This window comes from Sorghum bicolor, chromosome 1 (assembly GCF_000003195.3).
Source record: "Sorghum bicolor cultivar BTx623 chromosome 1, Sorghum_bicolor_NCBIv3, whole genome shotgun sequence".
Classification (NCBI taxonomy): Eukaryota; Viridiplantae; Streptophyta; class Magnoliopsida; order Poales; family Poaceae; genus Sorghum; species Sorghum bicolor.
This window is the reverse complement of record NC_012870.2, coordinates 59,441,341-59,459,718: the sequence shown is the minus strand read 5'-3', so window position 1 is coordinate 59,459,718 and position 18,378 is coordinate 59,441,341. Positions and strand designations below refer to the sequence as shown.

Below are 18,378 nucleotides of genomic sequence, written 5' to 3'. Positions count from 1 at the left end.
GCTATTCTTTACAGGAAGGATCATGCTCTGTATTTGAATACCATATACAGGTGAGCTATGTATTTTATATGCACCACATTTTCTTCATTAGTGTCGGCAAGTGAAGACAAATATAGAGGGTCCAGTCCAGTGTTCTGTTGTATGCGTCAAGGAGGGCCCCACGTAGAAAAAACATATAGTACTCTATCCATTCTAAATTATAAAATGTTTGACTTTTTTGATATTAAGGTTGACCACTCGTCTTATTTAAAAAATTTATGTAAACATAGTCCTTATTCTTGAAGAATTTTTATTAATAAACCAAATCATGATAAAAAAAAGTGATATTTTGCATAAATTTTCGAGTAAGACGAGTGGTCAAACTTAATGTGAAAAAAATCAAATGTCTTATAATTTGGGATGGATTGAGTATATACCATGCGTATAGCTTATATACCTAATTGCTACACACAATTATGATACACATTTTAAGCACGGGCCCAGAAAAATTTATGAGGTTTGGTTTTTCGAAGGAGCATTTGATTACGTTTCCACTGTTGCATGAAGCTAGATTCTCTAGATCTAGCAGCCCTCCTATCATACTGATCCAGTACACAAGACGTGCAGTTTAACCACATTTACCAAAAAAAAACAGAGAGAAAAACTTCATAAGATACGAAGTTTGACAATAAATAGTACTAAATAAACTTACAAAAAAGTACCAAAAAGCACAATGTTTACTTTGTCAGTTGGTGTTTTGCTCAAGCAATGCGGCTTGCAGAGTAAATTGTGATTTGTAGTGCAATTGATCAACTTTGAAGGCCAAACTAAGCACCAGTTGCATTGCATCTGGGGGTTTCATGCCATTCATAGAGCTGAACAGTTAGAAACTGAAGCTGACCATTCATCATCACCTTTATAGTAGTTCAGATTTCAGTTTATGCTCAGTGCGTCACAGTATCCTAACCGGCGCTTGTGATGGAGTTCTGAATCTAATGATTGATGCTCCTGTGCTGCCTGTGACGATGAGGAAGGTGCCAAGGAGCAACCATGCAGATGCATGCTTCGTCAACAGTTTAGCCTCAACGAGTTTGTCCTCGCCTTTAAGTTCAGCCGCTTTCGGCACAATCTATCTCAGCATCAGTCCAATTGATGCACCAGCGAAGATTTAGTTTGTGCAAATCACATCTCTGAAATTTCGCTGTGCTACTGTTGAGATTATTGGTGGTTAGCAAAATGATCAAGATGCGAGCTACCACAAAAAGGAAGATTATTCAGCTATTCAAATCTAGGTGATCAGTGGTGCATTTTTTTTATTGCTGACATTAGTGGTGCATTATTTTCAGTTTGTGAACGAAGTGCCTGTCGGTTGCGATGGTGAAGGGCAGTCATATGTACGGCTCAAATTTTGATACGGGGACACAAATTTGTTTTTAGGGAAATAGTCCCTGGGCAGATCGATTAAGCTGCAGTGTGTATGTGCAATTCACTTTTGTCGAATTGGTGTGCCGAAATGCTATGCCTGAGTATGGTATTGCAGGAAAGAACCTATTTTTTACTTGGATCATAAGGAAGGAGCGGTAAAATCAACTGTGTTTATTCTTTGCTGCTTGAGGGTAGTAAACCGAAAGTGTGGCCAACCTAGTAGGAAGAATAAGCAAGAAACATGTTGGATTTGGCAGCAAATTTTGCTGTTGCATGCTGCTTGGATTTCAACACGGACTAAACAGTGTACGACGCACATCTGTATCTGTCGACAGTATCCACATCTCTTTGCATTTACTTTTGGGGCCAAAATCATGTCCACTCTTAGTACACCTCACTTGTTCATCCTGGGCCCCAAATAAACCTCCAATGTTTGTCCCTACTCTTCTCTGCTTAAAAATCAATTCCCATCAACCTATTCCTACTCTCTAGGACCAACACCTTACAACAGGCCTGATCTCATTCCTTCTCACCTATAAAACCTCTTGCGCAACTGAAAATTTATCAGCTCATCACACGCAGCACACTAGATCACTCACTGGACACATTTGACCACGATCACCAAGTCATCTCCAGATGGCGAGGCCTTGTGATCTTCAGGCACAGCAGGCAGCTGCTCTTCTCCTGGCATGCACGCTTGCTCTGCTCGCGCTGCAGCTGCGGCCGTGCAGAGCCCAGCAGCAGCAGCCTCCGTCGCCGGGCTACTACCCCAGTGGCATGTTCAGGCCGCTGGGCTTCTCCGAGGCGTACCGCACGCTGTGGGGCTCGCAGCACCAGACGGTGTCGCCGGATGGCAAGTCCCTGACGCTCTGGATGGACAGCAGCTCAGGCAGCGGGTTCAAGTCGGCGCGCGCGTACCGGGACGGCTACTTCGGCGCGTCGGTCAGGGTGCAGCCGGGGTATACCGCCGGCGTCAACACCGCCTTCTACGTGAGTGACAGTGATTGTTATTGTTATCTCTATAAGAAATGCATGCAACAACAGATGCTCTGATGCTGGTGCAATGCATGGGCTATGGCTGCTGCTGCAGCTGTCGAACAGCGAGGAGTACCCGGGGCACCACGACGAGATCGACATGGAGCTGCTGGGGACGGTGCCGGGGGAGCCGTACACGCTGCAGACCAACGTGTACGTGCGCGGCAGCGGCGACGGCACCATCGTCGGCCGGGAGATGAGGTTCCACCTCTGGTTCGACCCCACCGCCGACTTCCACCACTACGCCATCATCTGGAACCCCGACCAGATCCTGTGAGTCCCCGCCGTCTCCCTCCGTGTGCCACTTCATTCACGAACCATACTTTCTGTCATGACTTATCAACCAAACGAATAGTATGCATGAATGACATGAGCTGCGCGCGTCTGCGTGCAGGTTCCTGGTGGACGACGTGCCCATCAGGCGGTACGAGAGGAAGACGGAGGCCACGTTCCCTGACCGGGAGATGTGGGCGTACGGCTCCATCTGGGACGCCTCCGACTGGGCCACCGACGGCGGACGGTACCGCGCCGACTACAGGTACCAGCCGTTCGTGTCGCGGTTCGCCGGCCTCAAGATCGGCGGGTGCGCCGCGGACGCGTCCGCGGACTGCCAACCTGTGCCGGCGTCGGGGACGACGGCGGCGCTCAGCGCGCAGCAGGAGGCCGCCATGCGGTGGGCGCAGCGGAACTCCATGGTGTATTACTACTGCCTCGACGCCTCCAGGGACCACGCCCTCTACCCCGAGTGCTGAAACGCTGCAACACTGCTATATACCTACAGTGACGACCCGTGCGTGAGGCCAGCGTTATGCGATTGCGAGCAACTCGCAACCCAAACGCCACATTTGAATATTATTACTTAATTGGAAGAAGAAAAACGATCCAATCTGGTAGAATTATCATTGTCAGGTTCATGTTATGAAAAATGGAATTATAATTCTGTCGAAAGAATATCGAGGTACAGGAAGGAAGAACAAGTGGTGAATGCCTGATGTTACGTTTTTTAGTGAAGTACAATGATGATTACAAACTCAAAATATCAGCGAGTGAGCATAGCAGGAAGAATCAAAGGTGTGACAGATTGCTACCCATTTGTTTCCTTGATTTATGACACAATGCGGTGAGGCATCAGTACAACTCTAACAGCACATGCAATCCTTCACTTGCCGGTGTATTGTAAATTGGAGCCTCTTACGACAGGTTATCTGAAATGTGTAGCATGGTTTACACGCTGTCTTTAGTAAAAAAAAAAACTGTACGGAGCAAGAGTGGTCTGTACTTGTACAGCAAAGCTAGTGAGGAACCAACTGTTAGCACGCACAGCTACCAGAAACAAAGCTAAAGAATGAAGTCAATGATTGTCTTAGTTAAGCTACCTAACTGTGAAAACCTGTAGCTTTTCGGCGCTTAAGCAACCAAGGTATCTCCCAGTGGAACTTTCAGCAAACCTTAGATCAAGGACTGGTTGCCTGTGGGGCATGAGATCGGTGTACCTCTGAAACGAAGGCAGCTGCCAAGTCCGGACTCCATACAGCGACTCATCCCCATAGGCAAACAGATGCTGATTGCCTCCGCAGGGAATGATTGCAGACTTTGACATTCGCAACTCACTTACGACACCACTGCAGATATGGTCCTTGGCAAAGGATGTGGTGGTGGTCCTCCTGAGGAGTGTGTGGTATCCTAGCTTTCCTGAACCAGTGAGTACCGGTGATTGTTGTGTAGCCGCTTGAGTGGCACTATCATCTGGCAGCTCAACTTTCGGGCGATATGAAGCTACCAGGAGATCACTTGATGGAGAGGTGCACGCAAGAGATATGCAGACCCCTTGGTTTTCCATCCCGCTTACCAAACTCGGCCTGAAAAAAGAGCCCAAACTCATGGAACTACAAATAAACAAATCCTAATTTCAAAGAACATGAGAAGCACATCAATAGGAACTGGCGAATCAGGTACAAACTTTTCAGACTACAATGTACCTGTTTTCGCTGGCATCCCAAATGCAGGGTCCTATAGAAGAAGCAGATAAAACATTTCTGGAACCACTGTCATCTACAGCACAGTGTATAGTATGAACTGGGTGTGTTGATAGACCCATGGTAGAATGCAAAGGTGCTGAAGTTTGACGAATATCAAAGACCAACAGCATGCCATTCTGAAAAATTCAGTAAAATAATTTCTATTGAACCCTCCAAAGAGCGCCAAAAGCTTTAGAAGAATCACGAGGCATTCCAAAAAGTAAACCTGTAATCCAGCATAAATATGAGTTGAAGTAGTATAATCCACTGAACAGGACCAACCAGGAGCCTGCAAGACATCACAATACAGAAGATTAGGAGGTCAGCATAAACAATTTCACATTTTTTACTAGTTCACTTACTCCTACTTAAGCAACTCATAGCTATTTTCAGTACCTTAAAATCAATTTAAGGAAGAAGTGTACATGTCTCTGTCAAGAACAAGTGCTCTGATTACCAAGCACTGGTTGATCTTCTTAAAATTAAAATAAAATGCAGTGAATGTATAGTGATCGTTTTTTTCAATATCCAAGAGCTAGAGCTACTACAAGAGAACAATAGAAATGAAACAGACTTGTTCATACCTAGTTCTAAGTAATAGAAAAGACAATGTATGTTTTTGGTAGCATGAAAAGCATTAAAAAAATTCACAAAAAAAAAGAAAAGCATAAAAATAGTTGCCAGTTTTGTGAAATTGCAAGGTCGAAGAAATACCGGTAGATCATATTGAAGGACAACATTGTTGGTGGTCACGCTGAGATATAAATCATATGAACAGAGGTCAGATATCACAGTAAATGTAGCCAAGAAACCAGTGAAGATAAAACTTGCACACTTTCTTTACAGACCTGAAAAGAGACAACTTCCTGCCCAGTGATGCAAAAACAACATCACCCCTAGGAAGTACACAGATATCCCTAATAGCTTTAGTATCAGAAGGGAGGTGGATCTTCTCCATTCCATGTCTATGAAACATGCTAATCTGTTGAAATTAAGAAATGATTTGCGAAAGGTGAATAATCAACAAAAGTTTACAGTAAAAACTGTTACTCACCTGAAGTCATTAAGCAAAAGCTGATATTAAGACTTGTACCTTTGTAAGGATGTATTCAGTACCAACTCCATGTGCCCTTCCCGAAGTGAATATAATCTGACTGGATGCATCTATACCCATGACCCGAGCTCCATCAACCAAAAACTCATTCTACAAAACATGCTGCAATTGTGAGTCGGTGAAAGACAAAGTTCCTTCATAACTCTACTGCTATAGTGATGCTGCTGTTCCACTGACTGTACGATTGAAGTTGGCATGGTAAGAGGCACATGCTTCAAAAGTAATAGTAAACATTGAACAGCTATAGTTACACTAGGCCACATAATCAAATGAAACTAGAAAGTGGGAATCAGACAACACTGAAAACAGACCTGGAGAGCAAAACTTGACAGATTGCTGTGGTCAATGTCCTTTGTAAGTGAGGCAATTGGCTCTGCCCCTGATATTCCATCTGATGACCGCTCTGTCATTTTCTTCACAGTTGATTGTAAAAATGTTAACATTAAAGCTTCTATTACAATGATTAATCGTTTAAATTTGAGCGATACTAGTGCTTACCTGTCTCTTTGAGCTTGATTCATATATTATATTCTGTTGCAACATAATTATCCTCTGCAGGTGACATTAGGAAACATAAATGATTGAACAGGAAACTCTACTGAGCGTGTAGGGTTTATGCACAGAAAGTACTGCTCAATTTAATTTGTAACAAAATACATCAGAAGGAGTCATCCATGTTCCCTTAGAAAAATTGGTCAATTCAGTTACTGAGACAATATTTCATTGTGCAGGTACCTTATACTCTTTTATCTCCTCAAGTAATTTTGCTTGCTGCATGGAAAGATAAAGAAAGCATAAGCTTTGGCCTTTGGGAATGGGATATGCAACTTCTATTAATTGCTCCGGGACAGAAAGACCCTAATGCCAGCTTAAAGTAGAAACATAGATTATAGAGCTTACTTGCTTCTCAAGAGATTCATTTTTCTCTCTCAAGTACAATACTTGCTGCATGAATCAAACAAACATCACTAGATGGCCACAACTCACAGATACCTCCAAGGAAAGCAAAGAAGCACAACTAACCTTTTCAAGATCATTACTGGGAACAGCAATCTCTGGTACATAGAGGTTGATGATGTTGTTCTGTGTATATCTCTTGCCACATTGAGGACACTGAATAAGTATAAACAATGAATCTGATTAATCAGAAGAATCCCAGAACAACAGTATTATTCTGAGCTCAATAGTCAGCATACCGGTGCCTTTTTCTTGCCGTACTGCACTAACCACGTCTCTAAGCAATGTCTGCCATAGACGTGCCCACAAGGGATGCAACTATACGTGGAATATCACACAGTTAGCAATTTAAGATCCTCCACTCAGAATGATATGAATATAAGCAGGTATAGGCCAACAAATCAGCGAAATTCTGACGAACCCTGTTGATAAGAAAATAATAATAAAATTCATGGCCCTTCACATGCTTCATGCCCTTATCCACTATAAAACACTAGGCTAGCGGACTAATGGAACCAGGACCATTCTCTTGCATAATAGTCAGACGATAACCCTTTTATACTAGCATAACAATACAAGTAAAGATCATAAAATTAATGCTATTTCTCTTTTCACACAAATTCTAGCGTTTTATGAAAGTGACATGCTCAAGTAAGCTCTAGCGAATTAATGCAATTATATTCAGATCCAGAGACTTCTAAACACATATATATTGTGCGCTACTAGAGATGAACTCGTACTACACGTCTACACCCAATGGCAGTGCTCATGAATGAAAGGGGTCACCATCTAAAACATAAATAGTGACTGGTTAGAAACCATAGTAAGCTGCTGATTCCGAAATTCGTAGTTTCAGCCAACCCATACCACACAGGTACTAGATCAGCGAATCATTACAAGTTGTGAACCACGCGAGACAACGAGCTGGTCTGCAAATCCACCAAATCACTGAAATATACCATTCCTCCTCACCTAACGCGATGCGCACCATCGGCGGTCCACGCGACCATACAGATGGGGCAGCTGGGAAGGCACGGGTCCTCCGCCTCGACTTCCCTCTCCGTCGTCTTATCCTCGTTGGCGGAGCCGCCCCGGCCCCTCGCACCTTCACCGGATCCCTCGCTCCCCTCCTCCTCCTCCTCTTCCTCCTCCTCATCGCTCCCTTCCTCACCCGAGCCGGACGAGCTCACCTGTACAACGCGGGGAGCAGCCACCTCTGCGGCCGCCCGCGGCCGCGGCCGCCTGCCCCGGGAGCCCGACCCCGACGGCATCGGGTTGGGTGGCCGAGCTTCGCCGCGACCGGATTGGAGAGCGGCAGAGTGAATGAATGAATTGGGGAAAAAAAATTTCGGAAGCGGCGAGCGAGCAACGAAACGAAAAGGTTGGCGCGCACGAGTCGGAAAAAATTTATGGGCTTTCTTCATGGGCTTCGGTGGAGAAACCAGCCCATCATCAAAATAACGAACCGACTCCGCACTCGGCCACTCCCGCACGCAGCACGGCAGCAGAACCAGCTCTCGCTCGTTTCGATTAGTCCCACCTCGCCGCGTGAAGCTGGGTGGGACGCGGGAGGAGGCTACATAGCCAGCGCCCCTGCCCACGTTGCAACATACTTACCTGGACGGGGTCGACGGGCGATCATCAAGGCCCGTGGCCTAGGTCAATGGCCCACATTGCACTTGGTGGGCGCGTTGGCTTACCATCTCCCCAAGTGGGAGAGTGGACGTCGTAATTTGTGGTAGAGGGGGTACGCGTTCGCGCGGCCCCTGCCAATTTGTGAAATTAAATTTTGGCCCAGTTCGCTTGCTGCTCTATGGGTCGGGTCCAGCCATTTGTGAAATTAAATCTAGGCCCAGTTTGCTTGTGACAAATTGGTCTCTTGGCCAGTTGTAATGCATCCTCCGATATACTGGAATAATTGCCCGAAAAATACTTTATAATCTGAGATGAGAAACTAAAATCGTAGAATCTCTTTAAAAATACCCGTCAAAAAAACTAAAATCGTAGAATTCATTTTTCAACACTAAGAGAAAAAAAGAGGAACAAAAATCGTAGAAATAGAAATCTAAAATCGTAGAATTCATATTTCAACACTAAGAAAAAAGGAGGACCACGACCTTCTGATTCTTTGCCTGACGCCCTGACCAACGGCGGCGAGCGGTGAGGGTTTGGGGACGACGGGATGGCGCGGAGCGTGTCGTACGTTTCGGCGGCGAAGCTGGTGTCCATGGCGCGAGGCAATCCCCGCCTCGCCATCATCGACGTCAGGTACGCGCGCCTCGGCTGTGCTGTCCTACGCCTCGCCGATTTGGAGACTGGGGACTGATTTTTGTTTCCCACCGGAAGGGATGAGGAGAGGAGCTACCAGGCGCACATCGCGGGTTCGCACCACTTCGCCAGCGGCAGCTTCGAGGCGCGGATGCCGGAGCTCGCGCGGGCCGCCAGCGGAAAGGACACCCTCGTTTTCCACTGCGCGCTGAGCCAGGTCGGTCCCAGATCCGCCGCCCTCGCTTCTCTCAGTTACTCTGCCCCGTTCGCTGTACTTAGGAATTCCTAGACAAAAGCTGCGTAATCAGGGCCGTGCCGGTAAAATTTGAGGCCCTGTACCAAACTGTAAATAGGACTACAATACTTATCAATTCTATACATATATATCTTATATGCGCATTAACCTTAGAACACTAGTTGTAATCATACGAAGGATAGTTATAGCTCACATAATGATTGCCAGGACAAAACAATAGCTCATATAATGATACGAAGGATAGTAAATTCAGATCGAAATAAAAGATTAAAATGACCTAGAACTTTCTTTTATAACAGTCCTGACTCATGCCTGTTCCAGGACTAATCCATCACGAAAGGAAACGACATGAGCTTGAATTTATCCCCTATAGCTAGGCCTATAGCTGGCAGCCACTAGCAGTTTGCACACGCGTGATGATGAATTTAAGATGGAGTGATGGTTGGTGACTAGTAAATCCAACAGAATTTGAGGCCCCGGGTAATTAGAGGCCCTGTTCCCTCGCACCGTTTGCACGCCCCTCGGCACGGCCCTGTGCGTAATGTATGATGATTGATGAACCACAGTGATACCGTGGATCTTCTGGGAAAACCAATAATTTGCACAAGTGCGAAACCTTACTAGAAACTGTGGTATGCTGGATTAGGCCAGTGTGCCAGTGTAGAATTTGTGTTTGCTTGTCAAAGGATTGTAATAAGAGTGGTACTGTTCATAATGTTAATAGTGGTTCCACAGTACTGCCACGGTAGATTTTGATTTTGCTAGTTCACTCTAATAAAGCAAGAAGTGCGATGAGATAGTGTTATTGATTTTAGTGTAGTATTATGGTCAAACTTTTTTTTAAAATGAAGGTGGTATTAGATTAGTAGACACATGAGCTGAGTAGCATGCTTGGCTTGGCTTACCTTGATAATACTTGCCTAGCTTTAGTAAGTACTAAAATAAGGCCAAAATTGTTGCCTTGGGTTTGGGGTACAGGCGTACAGCCTCTTTTGCAGCTTCTATGGTCATATCGGGTAAGCAATACAATTTACTGCTATGGAATGGATAATAGAAGAGAATTGTTAGATGGATGTGGTTAATTACATTTGAGAAGGGTTGTCATAATAGTAATCAAATCAATATATATATTGGGATCTACATTCTTGCTAATAGGACTGCATATTAAGCAAACAACTCTTTAAGTTGGGGAAGGTGAAAAGTATAGTGACTACTAATTTTTAGTACTTGTTACTACTGTTTTTTATAAGGCAGCTAATGAGCTAGTTTGCTTTTAATTAGATAATTGCAACTGAACACCTCAAAATATTATTGCAGCCCTTGATTTATTTTATGCTACAGTACATACCTACAACAGGGGAAACTTTGAACATAGCAAATGAAAAAATAAATTACGTTAGTACTAAATACCCCTTAATAGGTTCTAGTGGCACCGGCGTCCTTGTGCTTTCTTCCAATTTTACTCTTTTCTCTCTCTAAAATATATTAGTATCACACCACACACTATGCTTTCTTCTTCAAAGGGAGAGCAACCGCTGCAGAGAGGCAAAGGCTTGTAGCAAGCACTCACTCAGCATGTTAAATCACTGTAGACAACAATTATTATATAGATTTTAATTGTTGCCTCTATCCTGGTTCAGATGCCATTTAGTAGGCTTATATAGGCATTCCATTTTTCAGTTATGAAGTAATGTAATTTTCTTTATTATTACTATAGGATAACAAAAGTTCAGCCTGTTGACCAAAATGCTCAAGATTCAATTGCTTAATCTTTTCATACACCCATCCAAGCATCTACACTCTTTCCAGAGCTCATTCAAAGCTCCCACAAATTAGCTTCAAGGTTCTATCCTAGCAATCCTAGGCCAGTTGTGAAGGTCTGTGCTATTTAAAAGTTTTAAACTTTTAATATGCAACATCTTGGAGGGTGAAAATTTCATATACTACTGCAGTATTCCTCGTGCAATATCTGCCTTCTCTACAATAAAGGAACTTACGTTGTGCAAGCCAGGGCCCACCTGTATGTCCCAAGACATATAGATATATATCTTATGCAAGCCTCAACTATAAATGTGTAACATGCTTATATGGCTAGTTGACCAATGTCCAACATAAACTGACCTATCTGTTCTTGTAAAAGTTAGGGTAACCCATATTGATTCATGAAGGGAAATTATCTCTTTTATAAACATAGATCTCAAAATGGGATACTATACATAGGAAAGCTCTTATCCCGTGCTTTTATTGAATCTCTTGTTTTAACAAAAACAATGTAATGAAACATCACACCATACCTTCATTGAATTAATAGGATGCCATAGAGAGGTAGAGTGCACTTGTAAGACCTCCATCCAGCTAAAGCAGGCTTCAAATGACTTTCTGAAGATATTTCAATAGGGCGGGGGGCAGCATCTATAGTAGTCATTTCAACCAAATGTCTCTGAATGCATTTGTAAGTGAAGACGCCTCTGTACATACGTGCATCTAGTCCATATCATTGAACGAAAACACATTTGTACATGAACAACAATAATAAGCATTGTGCATCCCACATTGGGATTTTGATAGTTAGGAGTTAAATATATGCGCATTTAGTCCATATCATTGAACCAAAACACCTCTGTACATGAACAACAATTAAGGATTGTGCGTCCCATATTTGCCAATAGAAATTGGCTTCAACAGCTAATGAATTGAACTTTGAAATGGGATTTGTTTATTTGCGACGAGCGACCCATTTTGCACAAATTCAGCAAGCTCCCTTGCAATTTAAAGAATCCCCAATCTCAAACCATGTGTCTTGCTGAGCTCGAAATCCACGAAAAGAAGAGTGAGAGGAGAATGTACCGTTGGCACGTGGCCTAATAGGGTGCAAGATAACATGGTACAGGATTCGTCAAGTAATAGATGTGACATGTTCACCGGACTAAATAGTAGCTAAACCAACAATAACTTTCGTGGGGGCAATTTGTTCTCATGAATTGTTCTTCATATATCTTCCTTTGATTGAACTGATTTACCCTTGTAATTTTGTTAGTGTGAACATACTGGCGTGCATAGTAGACCTTCAGATGTACACTTTTTTCCACTTGAGTCAGATTCAGTATGGGATAAAAAGGTTTTGGTCTCAGCTACTTTTGGTTGTATGAACCACAATGGTGTTGTGGATCTTCTGGGAAAACTGATAATTTGCATATCCATACCCCAATTGACCTTATGTTGAGATATTCACCAGACTACAGAATACTCAAGCCAACAAGAGCTTTCATTATGGCAATTTCTCATGCTTTTTCTCCATATATTTAATGCTCTGACTAAATTAACTTCTTTACCCTTGTAATTTTGTTAGTGTGATCATACTGGCCTGCACAGTAGACCTAGATGTACTGCTTTTCCTGTTAACAGGTTTTCATGTTTGTGTCAGATTCAATTTGGGATAAAAAAGGTTTAGGTTATGCCCAGGTAGGAATTAGGATCATTTTACTAAGGGTTTTTCGTTATTGAATTGGATTAGGACCAGAATCTTTGATGTCTTAGGCATATACAAATATATCTTTTAAAATTTTGATAGCTGGAGGTGTTCCTTTTCTTTTTATACAGGAATTGGTTGTACCAAATGCCCTAGTAAATCTTTTCCCTAGGGGGGAAGCACATAAGGAGGTTTTTTCCTTTTTTATGTGGGGGATAAGGCACACAGGAAGTTATAATTAACTGCTAATATTCGTAGCTATTAACATGTGACATTCCAGGGTCGTGTTCTGTGGTTCAGTAGCAGTAGGTGGTGAGTTTTTGGGTGCAGCCAGCCACCATTAGATCTTCCATGGCTTGTAAAAGCCTGCCAATTTGCCGCAGGAAGTGCAGGGACTCAGTTTGCGACCTGAAATGCGTAAAACTCTGTCTTGTTTTGCAATGCAAATGGACTGAGGTTATCTGATGCCCTGGCATAAAAAAAATCTTTACTTGTTAAGAAATGGATGTGAAATGGCAGATAAGCTTGTGTTTGTTTGTTAGGATAGACAAGCTGTGATGCTACTTTAATTTTCATATAAAATAGTAGGCCTCTGATGTTTTACTTGCCCTTTTAGTTGCTGATTATTGTATCCATGGCTTTGCTAAACATTTATCAATCATTACCTGACGAAATAGATGACCAATTTAACAGTCTGCTCAACTCAATCTCATATTTTAGCTTTACTTCCACATTTGATCTAATGTTGTGGAACAGAGACCTTGTACAAATTTATTCTAGTAGTGAATACTGAATAGTGATTGCCATATCTCATTTGCGATGTTATGATCCCAGATTGTGCTAGCTATGCACTAGCACTATTATGTGATGGCATGAACAGCAATGCACCAAATCCTATTTTCTTTCTTTTTTATTAATTTTTGGTTCCCATTCCCATGTTATACAAACCTCTCTGTTTTTTTCCCTTTCATCTTTAGTGTAGGGGATATGTGCAAAAGGAAAAAAAGAGGATGCATTTCCCCCTTGCTAACTCTTGTGTCATTGCACTCCAGGTGCGAGGTCCAACTTGTGCTCGGATGTTCTCAGATTATCTATCGGAGACCAAGGAGGATTCAGGGATAAAGAACATCATGGTACTGGAGCTCGGGTTTAACGGATGGGAGGGTTCGGGGCAGCCTGTCTGCCGCTGCACGGACGCTCCTTGCAAAGGGACGTGCTGTTAAGCACATGAGTTAATCTCCCAGGCATTCAACGACGATCGACATGGCCTCCATTTCTGTTGTCGGTTACTTCACCTCACTAAACTCATTAAAATGATAACACACGCAAGATTATTGGGTTGGCAACTCCATTTTTGTGGGAACTACATGCATAACTAATACTACCCAGTGTATTCACTTCAGATCCACTGGATTGTGGATACTGTTCTTTGATTCCGCATGTGCCTTATAGATCTGTGCATCAAACTGAAGCAGTGTTTGGAGTTTGGTTCGGCAATTTTGAGGTGTTATCTGTTCATGCGTAATCTTACACCATTAACTTTTGTTCGGTTCACTTAAGCCAGGGCAAATCTAGCGTTAATCATTGCCAGCCACGGCTCGGCTGACAGGATGAGTTTCTGTTCTTTTTTTTTTGAAATCATCCAGTATTATTTCTGAACCAAGCACCTGCACATCTTTCCCCAGTCACAGAATTTACTGTCATCCTCTCGTCGCTTGAGAAATCCAATTACACCACAGAAGTGTTGGCTCCCGTGGCTTCAGAAATTCAGCTACACCAAAGAAATGTTACAATAATGAAGGTCCAAAGAAGACGAACTCGATTACAGATTGCTCAAATTTGCCAAAGTTGCTTAAAGTCGTTCGCCGGAACGGCGAAAACTTTTTTTAAAAAAAATGCTTAAAGTTGTTCAAAAATGTCGAAAATGAGCTGCTTTTTTTTTTCTTTAGGTACTCTGCAGTGTCAAATGCGCCAAAATGTTGAGTTTTCCCTCTGACAACTGGAGCCTCTCGCTTGCTCGAGCCGCTGACCACACACACGGTCGCGAGACGGAGACCCTAGTCCCCACCCCAGCCCGGCGTGCGCCGTGCCGTGCGCAACAAGCCGATCGGCAGCCGACCGCCGCGCCCGCGCCTTTCCCTTCCGGCCCTTCCGCAGGCCGTAGCCTCCAGATCCCACCAGACCCCGACCGGACCCGATCCCATGGCCTTCTCGCGGCTCCTCCCGTCCCGCAGCCGCCTCCTCTCCACCACCCTCCTCCACACGCCGGGACCCATCCCCACCCCGCGCGCGACCGCCGCGGCGGCCGCCGCCAGCCCCACCCCGCTCGGCCCCTTCCTCCGCAGCTTCGCCTCGGCCACGCGGCGGGCGGGGCCCTCCTCCTCCCGCCCCCGCGCCGCGGACATCGGCGCCCGCGCGCGGCAGCTGCAGACGCGCCGCCTCTGGTCCTACGGGCTCGCCTTCGCCTGCACGGCCGGGTTCGTGGTCACCGTGCTCGCCACGTTCCAGGACCAGCTCGTCTTCTACGTCACGCCCACCGACGCGCTCGCCAAGTTCACCGCCGACCCTTCCAAGTCCCGCGTCCGCCTCGGCGGCCTCGTCCTCGAGGGCTCCGTCGCGCACCCCTCGCCGTCCTCCCCCGAGATCGAGTTCGTCGTCACCGACCTCATCACCGACGTGCTCGTCCGCTACGAGGGCGCGCTGCCCGACCTCTTCCGCGAGGGCCACTCCGTCGTCGTCGAGGGCCTCCTCAAGCCCTTCACCGACGACCTCCGCGGCGACGGCGGGAGGAAGGTGACCGAGAAGGCGCGGGAGTGCGCGTGCTTCTTGCGCGGCACCGAGGTGCTCGCCAAGCACGACGAGAAGTACATGCCCAAGGAGGTCGGCGAGGCGCTCGAGCGAAACAAGAAGCGCCTCGAGGCCGAGGCAGAGGCGGCGGCCGCCTCTCAAGGGTCCACTGTGGCTGCGGCGACGGAGGGAGCAAAGGCAAGCTCGTAAGATTTTGCCCTCCTTCTGGTTTGAGAGTTGCTGGATCTTGAGTATGAGGCATCCGGCATAGGTAGATTTCCATTTGATTTCACTCTGGCGCTGGGGGATATCTGCAGCGCGATTGAATTTGATTCTAAGCTGATGTGATTGTTGAGCTGGGGATCAGGCAATTTTTGTTAGCGGAATAATGACAAATGTTGGTTGAACACAGTATACATACTCGTTTTGAAGTAAAATATAGTGTACTCCTTCCACTGAGTGGTATTATAGATTTACAAGCCTGAGCTATAGGCGGATTTGAATTTGATTTCACTCCAGAACTGGGGATAACATGATTCAGTTTAAGCTGATTGTAGTACTTTTGGCCAGGAGAGAAAGCATTTTTTTGTCAAGGGCTGATTGAACATGGCTCCATGTATTGTTTCTCAAGCATTATTATCAGTGATACTATTTCAACTGAGTAATATGGTTTTGTGTTACCCTTGGGATTTTGTAGTGGGAAGTGAGAACCAAATGTAGTCAATTATGCTGGTGTTTGTGCCTTCATGGACATGTGGTTTAGTTTTGTTTATTCCATATATGTTCATATTGACTGTGGTTGGCTCGTTTTGTCTAGCAGTATCATTCGATCTCTTTAGGTTTAGTTGCTGTCTTGAATCTGATACTGTTCTCAAGTTGCAAAGCCAACTCTATGCAGATATATCTTGAGGCCATTTTAGTGCTTGAACAAAATGTAAATCTTGGCCAATACCCGGAATCCGCCAATACCCCCATCCAAGCAGGCCCTGAGATGCTAGATGTCTAGTTTGCATACTGAAACCTTATTTTGAGTTGTGAATATGTCACAGACGGAAGTGAAAATATCCCTAGGCTTTAGTGTATGGTACTTGAGTCATCTAACTAGACTTTGTAAAAACTTGTCAAAATATCTTTCTTGTTAAGCATACTAGTTCAGTCAATGGACTGCAATGTGCAATCACTCGTTACCCTCATCAAACTGGACAAAAATCCAAATTATGAAACAGGTCTTTAGTTGAGTGAATTGCACAAAACACTAGGTATTGGAAGTTGGAACCATATTTCCACATTGCATTAGTTTAAACATTATTTCACACGCCAGGTTTCTAAATCACTTTACACCACCTTTTATGTCTCACCTAGCAAGAATGACCTTACACTGCTACACGTGCCAACACATATCATACAAATTGTATGGCTTTCAAATAAAAGATCACCATGAACCGTTGAAATGAGGGTATTGCATTCCCATTGTACTTGAACTTGACAATATTTCTAAAATGGTCTCTTACACCAGTATAATTAGCATTTGCCTTTTGACTGTAATTTGAGAATGCACCATAACCTGTTAACCAAAATTTCCCTTTCATTTTGATTAAGTGTTATTTCAATCTGGTCATCCATAACCCAGAAATGTCTTGGTGTTTGCTTTGGATGACCAATATTGTTGCGAAAGAGGACATCAATTTCATTTCCTTCACTGCCTATTTGGTTTCCAAAAGGAAGTTAGGCTGAAATTGTAACATCAAGAATTACAAGTAAACCTAGTTAGTAATTTAAACTGTACAGGACTGGCACCTGAGAAAATTAGGGACCAATGGCCAATCTGGTATTGACCTGTTTGGCTGTTTCACTTGAAACATCTTTTGGATTTGAAAACCTGTCTAAAATCAATTTTAATGCTGTGGAGATGGAGGATTTAATTGGCGTTGGCGATCAGTGACACCTTACTTTGCTACTGAAGAACAACACTTTTTATAGATATATGGATCAACAAGTACAACTATTTATATTTTGGAATGGCAGTTCAGCAGTTGGGCCGACAGCATTCTGCATTCTACAATATACACTATGCTTGTGAAGTTTCACACATGAACTTATGAGATGAGGTCATGTTTATTACTTTAGATGCTATTATACCAAAGCAATTTGCTTTGTTTTTGGAATAGATGTGTACAGGACTAATATAAGTGTACAAGAATGTCACTCAGGCCTTGCAGATAGTATCAAAATAACCTGCCAGATTTATTTCACATTGTGAAATTATTTGAGGGGTGGTTAAAGGAAGATTTGACTTCTCTAGAGAAACATTGATCTTGCACGAACAGATGCTGAGATACCAGTTAGAAATGGAAGTCAAGAGATCCTGGAATCTAGTTCGGGAATTTTGTAGCAAATGCTTGTGAGAGGACCGTTGAAGTGGCAGAAATGAACAATAAAAATGTTTTGGAATGACTTCAGAAAATGCGGCACTGCATTTGTAGCTTTCTTTCTACATATACTTCTTTGTCTAGACCCCAGCTTCCACTCTCTTGAACATGATTGGAATTGGCTTTCAATACTTTTTTACTTTGGGTATTTGTTGATATCTTAGCAGCACAATATTCTGGTTTCCGGATTTTTATTGCATTATTAGAAACAGTGTACGGATGCGTGGGAGAAATCCGCAGGCGAAATTCCACTCTCTTGAACATGATTGGATTTGGCTTTCAATACTTTTTACTCTGGGTATTTGTTGATATCTAGCAGCATGTAATATTCTGAGTTTCCGGATTTTTATTTCATTATTAGAAACAGTGTACGGATACGTGGGAGAAATCCGCAGGTGAAATTCCACCCTTTTGAACATGATTGGATTTGGCTTTTAATACTTTTTTACTTTGTGTATTTGTTGATATCTTAGCAGCACAATATTCTGAGTGTTTAGATTTAAGCCTAAAAAGTCATGGCTGAAAATATTGTTTGTTGATTTATTATGAGAAAAATATTATTGGCTGACACAGAAGGTATAGTTTATAAGACTAGCTAACATGCTCATACGGATACGTGGGAGAAATCCGCAAGTTCTGCT

The 18,378-nt window shown here is 43.8% G+C and overlaps 4 protein-coding genes across 5 annotated transcripts; 3 read left to right on the top strand and 1 right to left on the bottom strand.

Annotated features, from left to right (window-relative positions):
- LOC8062846 (xyloglucan endotransglucosylase/hydrolase protein 31) lies at positions 1,691-3,383 on the top strand. The gene is made up of 3 exons (XM_002467513.2): positions 1,691-2,394; positions 2,495-2,712; positions 2,834-3,383. The coding sequence occupies exons 1-3, from the start codon at positions 2,041-2,043 to the stop codon at positions 3,189-3,191; spliced, it is 930 nt and encodes a 309-aa protein (XP_002467558.1). The 5' UTR covers positions 1,691-2,040; the 3' UTR covers positions 3,192-3,383.
- Positions 3,421-7,874, bottom strand: LOC8058785 (E3 ubiquitin-protein ligase RFWD3). 2 transcript variants are annotated; one of them, XM_021456657.1, is made up of 14 exons: positions 7,501-7,874; positions 6,768-6,846; positions 6,595-6,684; positions 6,472-6,516; positions 6,307-6,342; positions 6,070-6,123; positions 5,883-5,984; positions 5,551-5,661; positions 5,306-5,439; positions 5,172-5,211; positions 4,684-4,746; positions 4,419-4,594; positions 3,933-4,298; positions 3,421-3,644 (listed from the first exon to the last, which is right to left on the bottom strand). In XM_021456657.1, exons 1-14 carry the CDS (start codon positions 7,797-7,799, stop codon positions 3,641-3,643), a joined length of 1,599 nt encoding a protein of 532 aa, XP_021312332.1. In that variant the 5' UTR covers positions 7,800-7,874; the 3' UTR covers positions 3,421-3,640. The 2 variants fall into 2 exon arrangements, with proteins under 2 accessions (XP_021312332.1, XP_002464996.1); XM_002464951.2 differs by having other exon boundaries at positions 3,421-4,298; positions 7,501-7,873.
- Positions 8,509-14,039, top strand: LOC8058784 (arsenate reductase 2.1). The gene is made up of 3 exons (XM_002467512.2): positions 8,509-8,796; positions 8,875-9,013; positions 13,574-14,039. The coding sequence occupies exons 1-3, from the start codon at positions 8,711-8,713 to the stop codon at positions 13,742-13,744; spliced, it is 396 nt and encodes a 131-aa protein (XP_002467557.1). The 5' UTR covers positions 8,509-8,710; the 3' UTR covers positions 13,745-14,039.
- On the top strand, positions 14,607-15,988 carry LOC8058783 (cytochrome c-type biogenesis protein CcmE). Its single transcript, XM_002467511.2, has one exon. It carries the CDS (start codon positions 14,724-14,726, stop codon positions 15,516-15,518), a length of 795 nt encoding a protein of 264 aa, XP_002467556.2. The 5' UTR covers positions 14,607-14,723; the 3' UTR covers positions 15,519-15,988.

Coding starts and splice junctions, on each gene's coding strand:
- LOC8058784 (XM_002467512.2), top strand. CDS start 8,711: ATGGCGCGGAGCGTGTCGTACGTTTCGGCGGCGAAGCTGGTGTCCATG. Junction 8,797..8,874: donor CTCGCCATCATCGACGTCAG/GTACGCGCGCCT, acceptor TCCCACCGGAAG/GGATGAGGAGAGGAGCTACC. Junction 9,014..13,573: donor TCCACTGCGCGCTGAGCCAG/GTCGGTCCCAGA, acceptor ATTGCACTCCAG/GTGCGAGGTCCAACTTGTGC.
- LOC8058783 (XM_002467511.2), top strand. CDS start 14,724: ATGGCCTTCTCGCGGCTCCTCCCGTCCCGCAGCCGCCTCCTCTCCACC.
- LOC8058785 (XM_002464951.2), bottom strand. CDS start 7,799: ATGCCGTCGGGGTCGGGCTCCCGGGGCAGGCGGCCGCGGCCGCGGGCG. Junction 6,124..6,306: donor AGGAGATAAAAGAGTATAAG/GTACCTGCACAA, acceptor TGTCACCTGCAG/AGGATAATTATGTTGCAACA. Junction 4,747..5,171: donor TCCTTCAATATGATCTACCG/GTATTTCTTCGA, acceptor GATGTCTTGCAG/GCTCCTGGTTGGTCCTGTTC.
- LOC8062846 (XM_002467513.2), top strand. CDS start 2,041: ATGGCGAGGCCTTGTGATCTTCAGGCACAGCAGGCAGCTGCTCTTCTC. Junction 2,395..2,494: donor GCGTCAACACCGCCTTCTAC/GTGAGTGACAGT, acceptor CTGCTGCTGCAG/CTGTCGAACAGCGAGGAGTA. Junction 2,713..2,833: donor TGGAACCCCGACCAGATCCT/GTGAGTCCCCGC, acceptor GTCTGCGTGCAG/GTTCCTGGTGGACGACGTGC.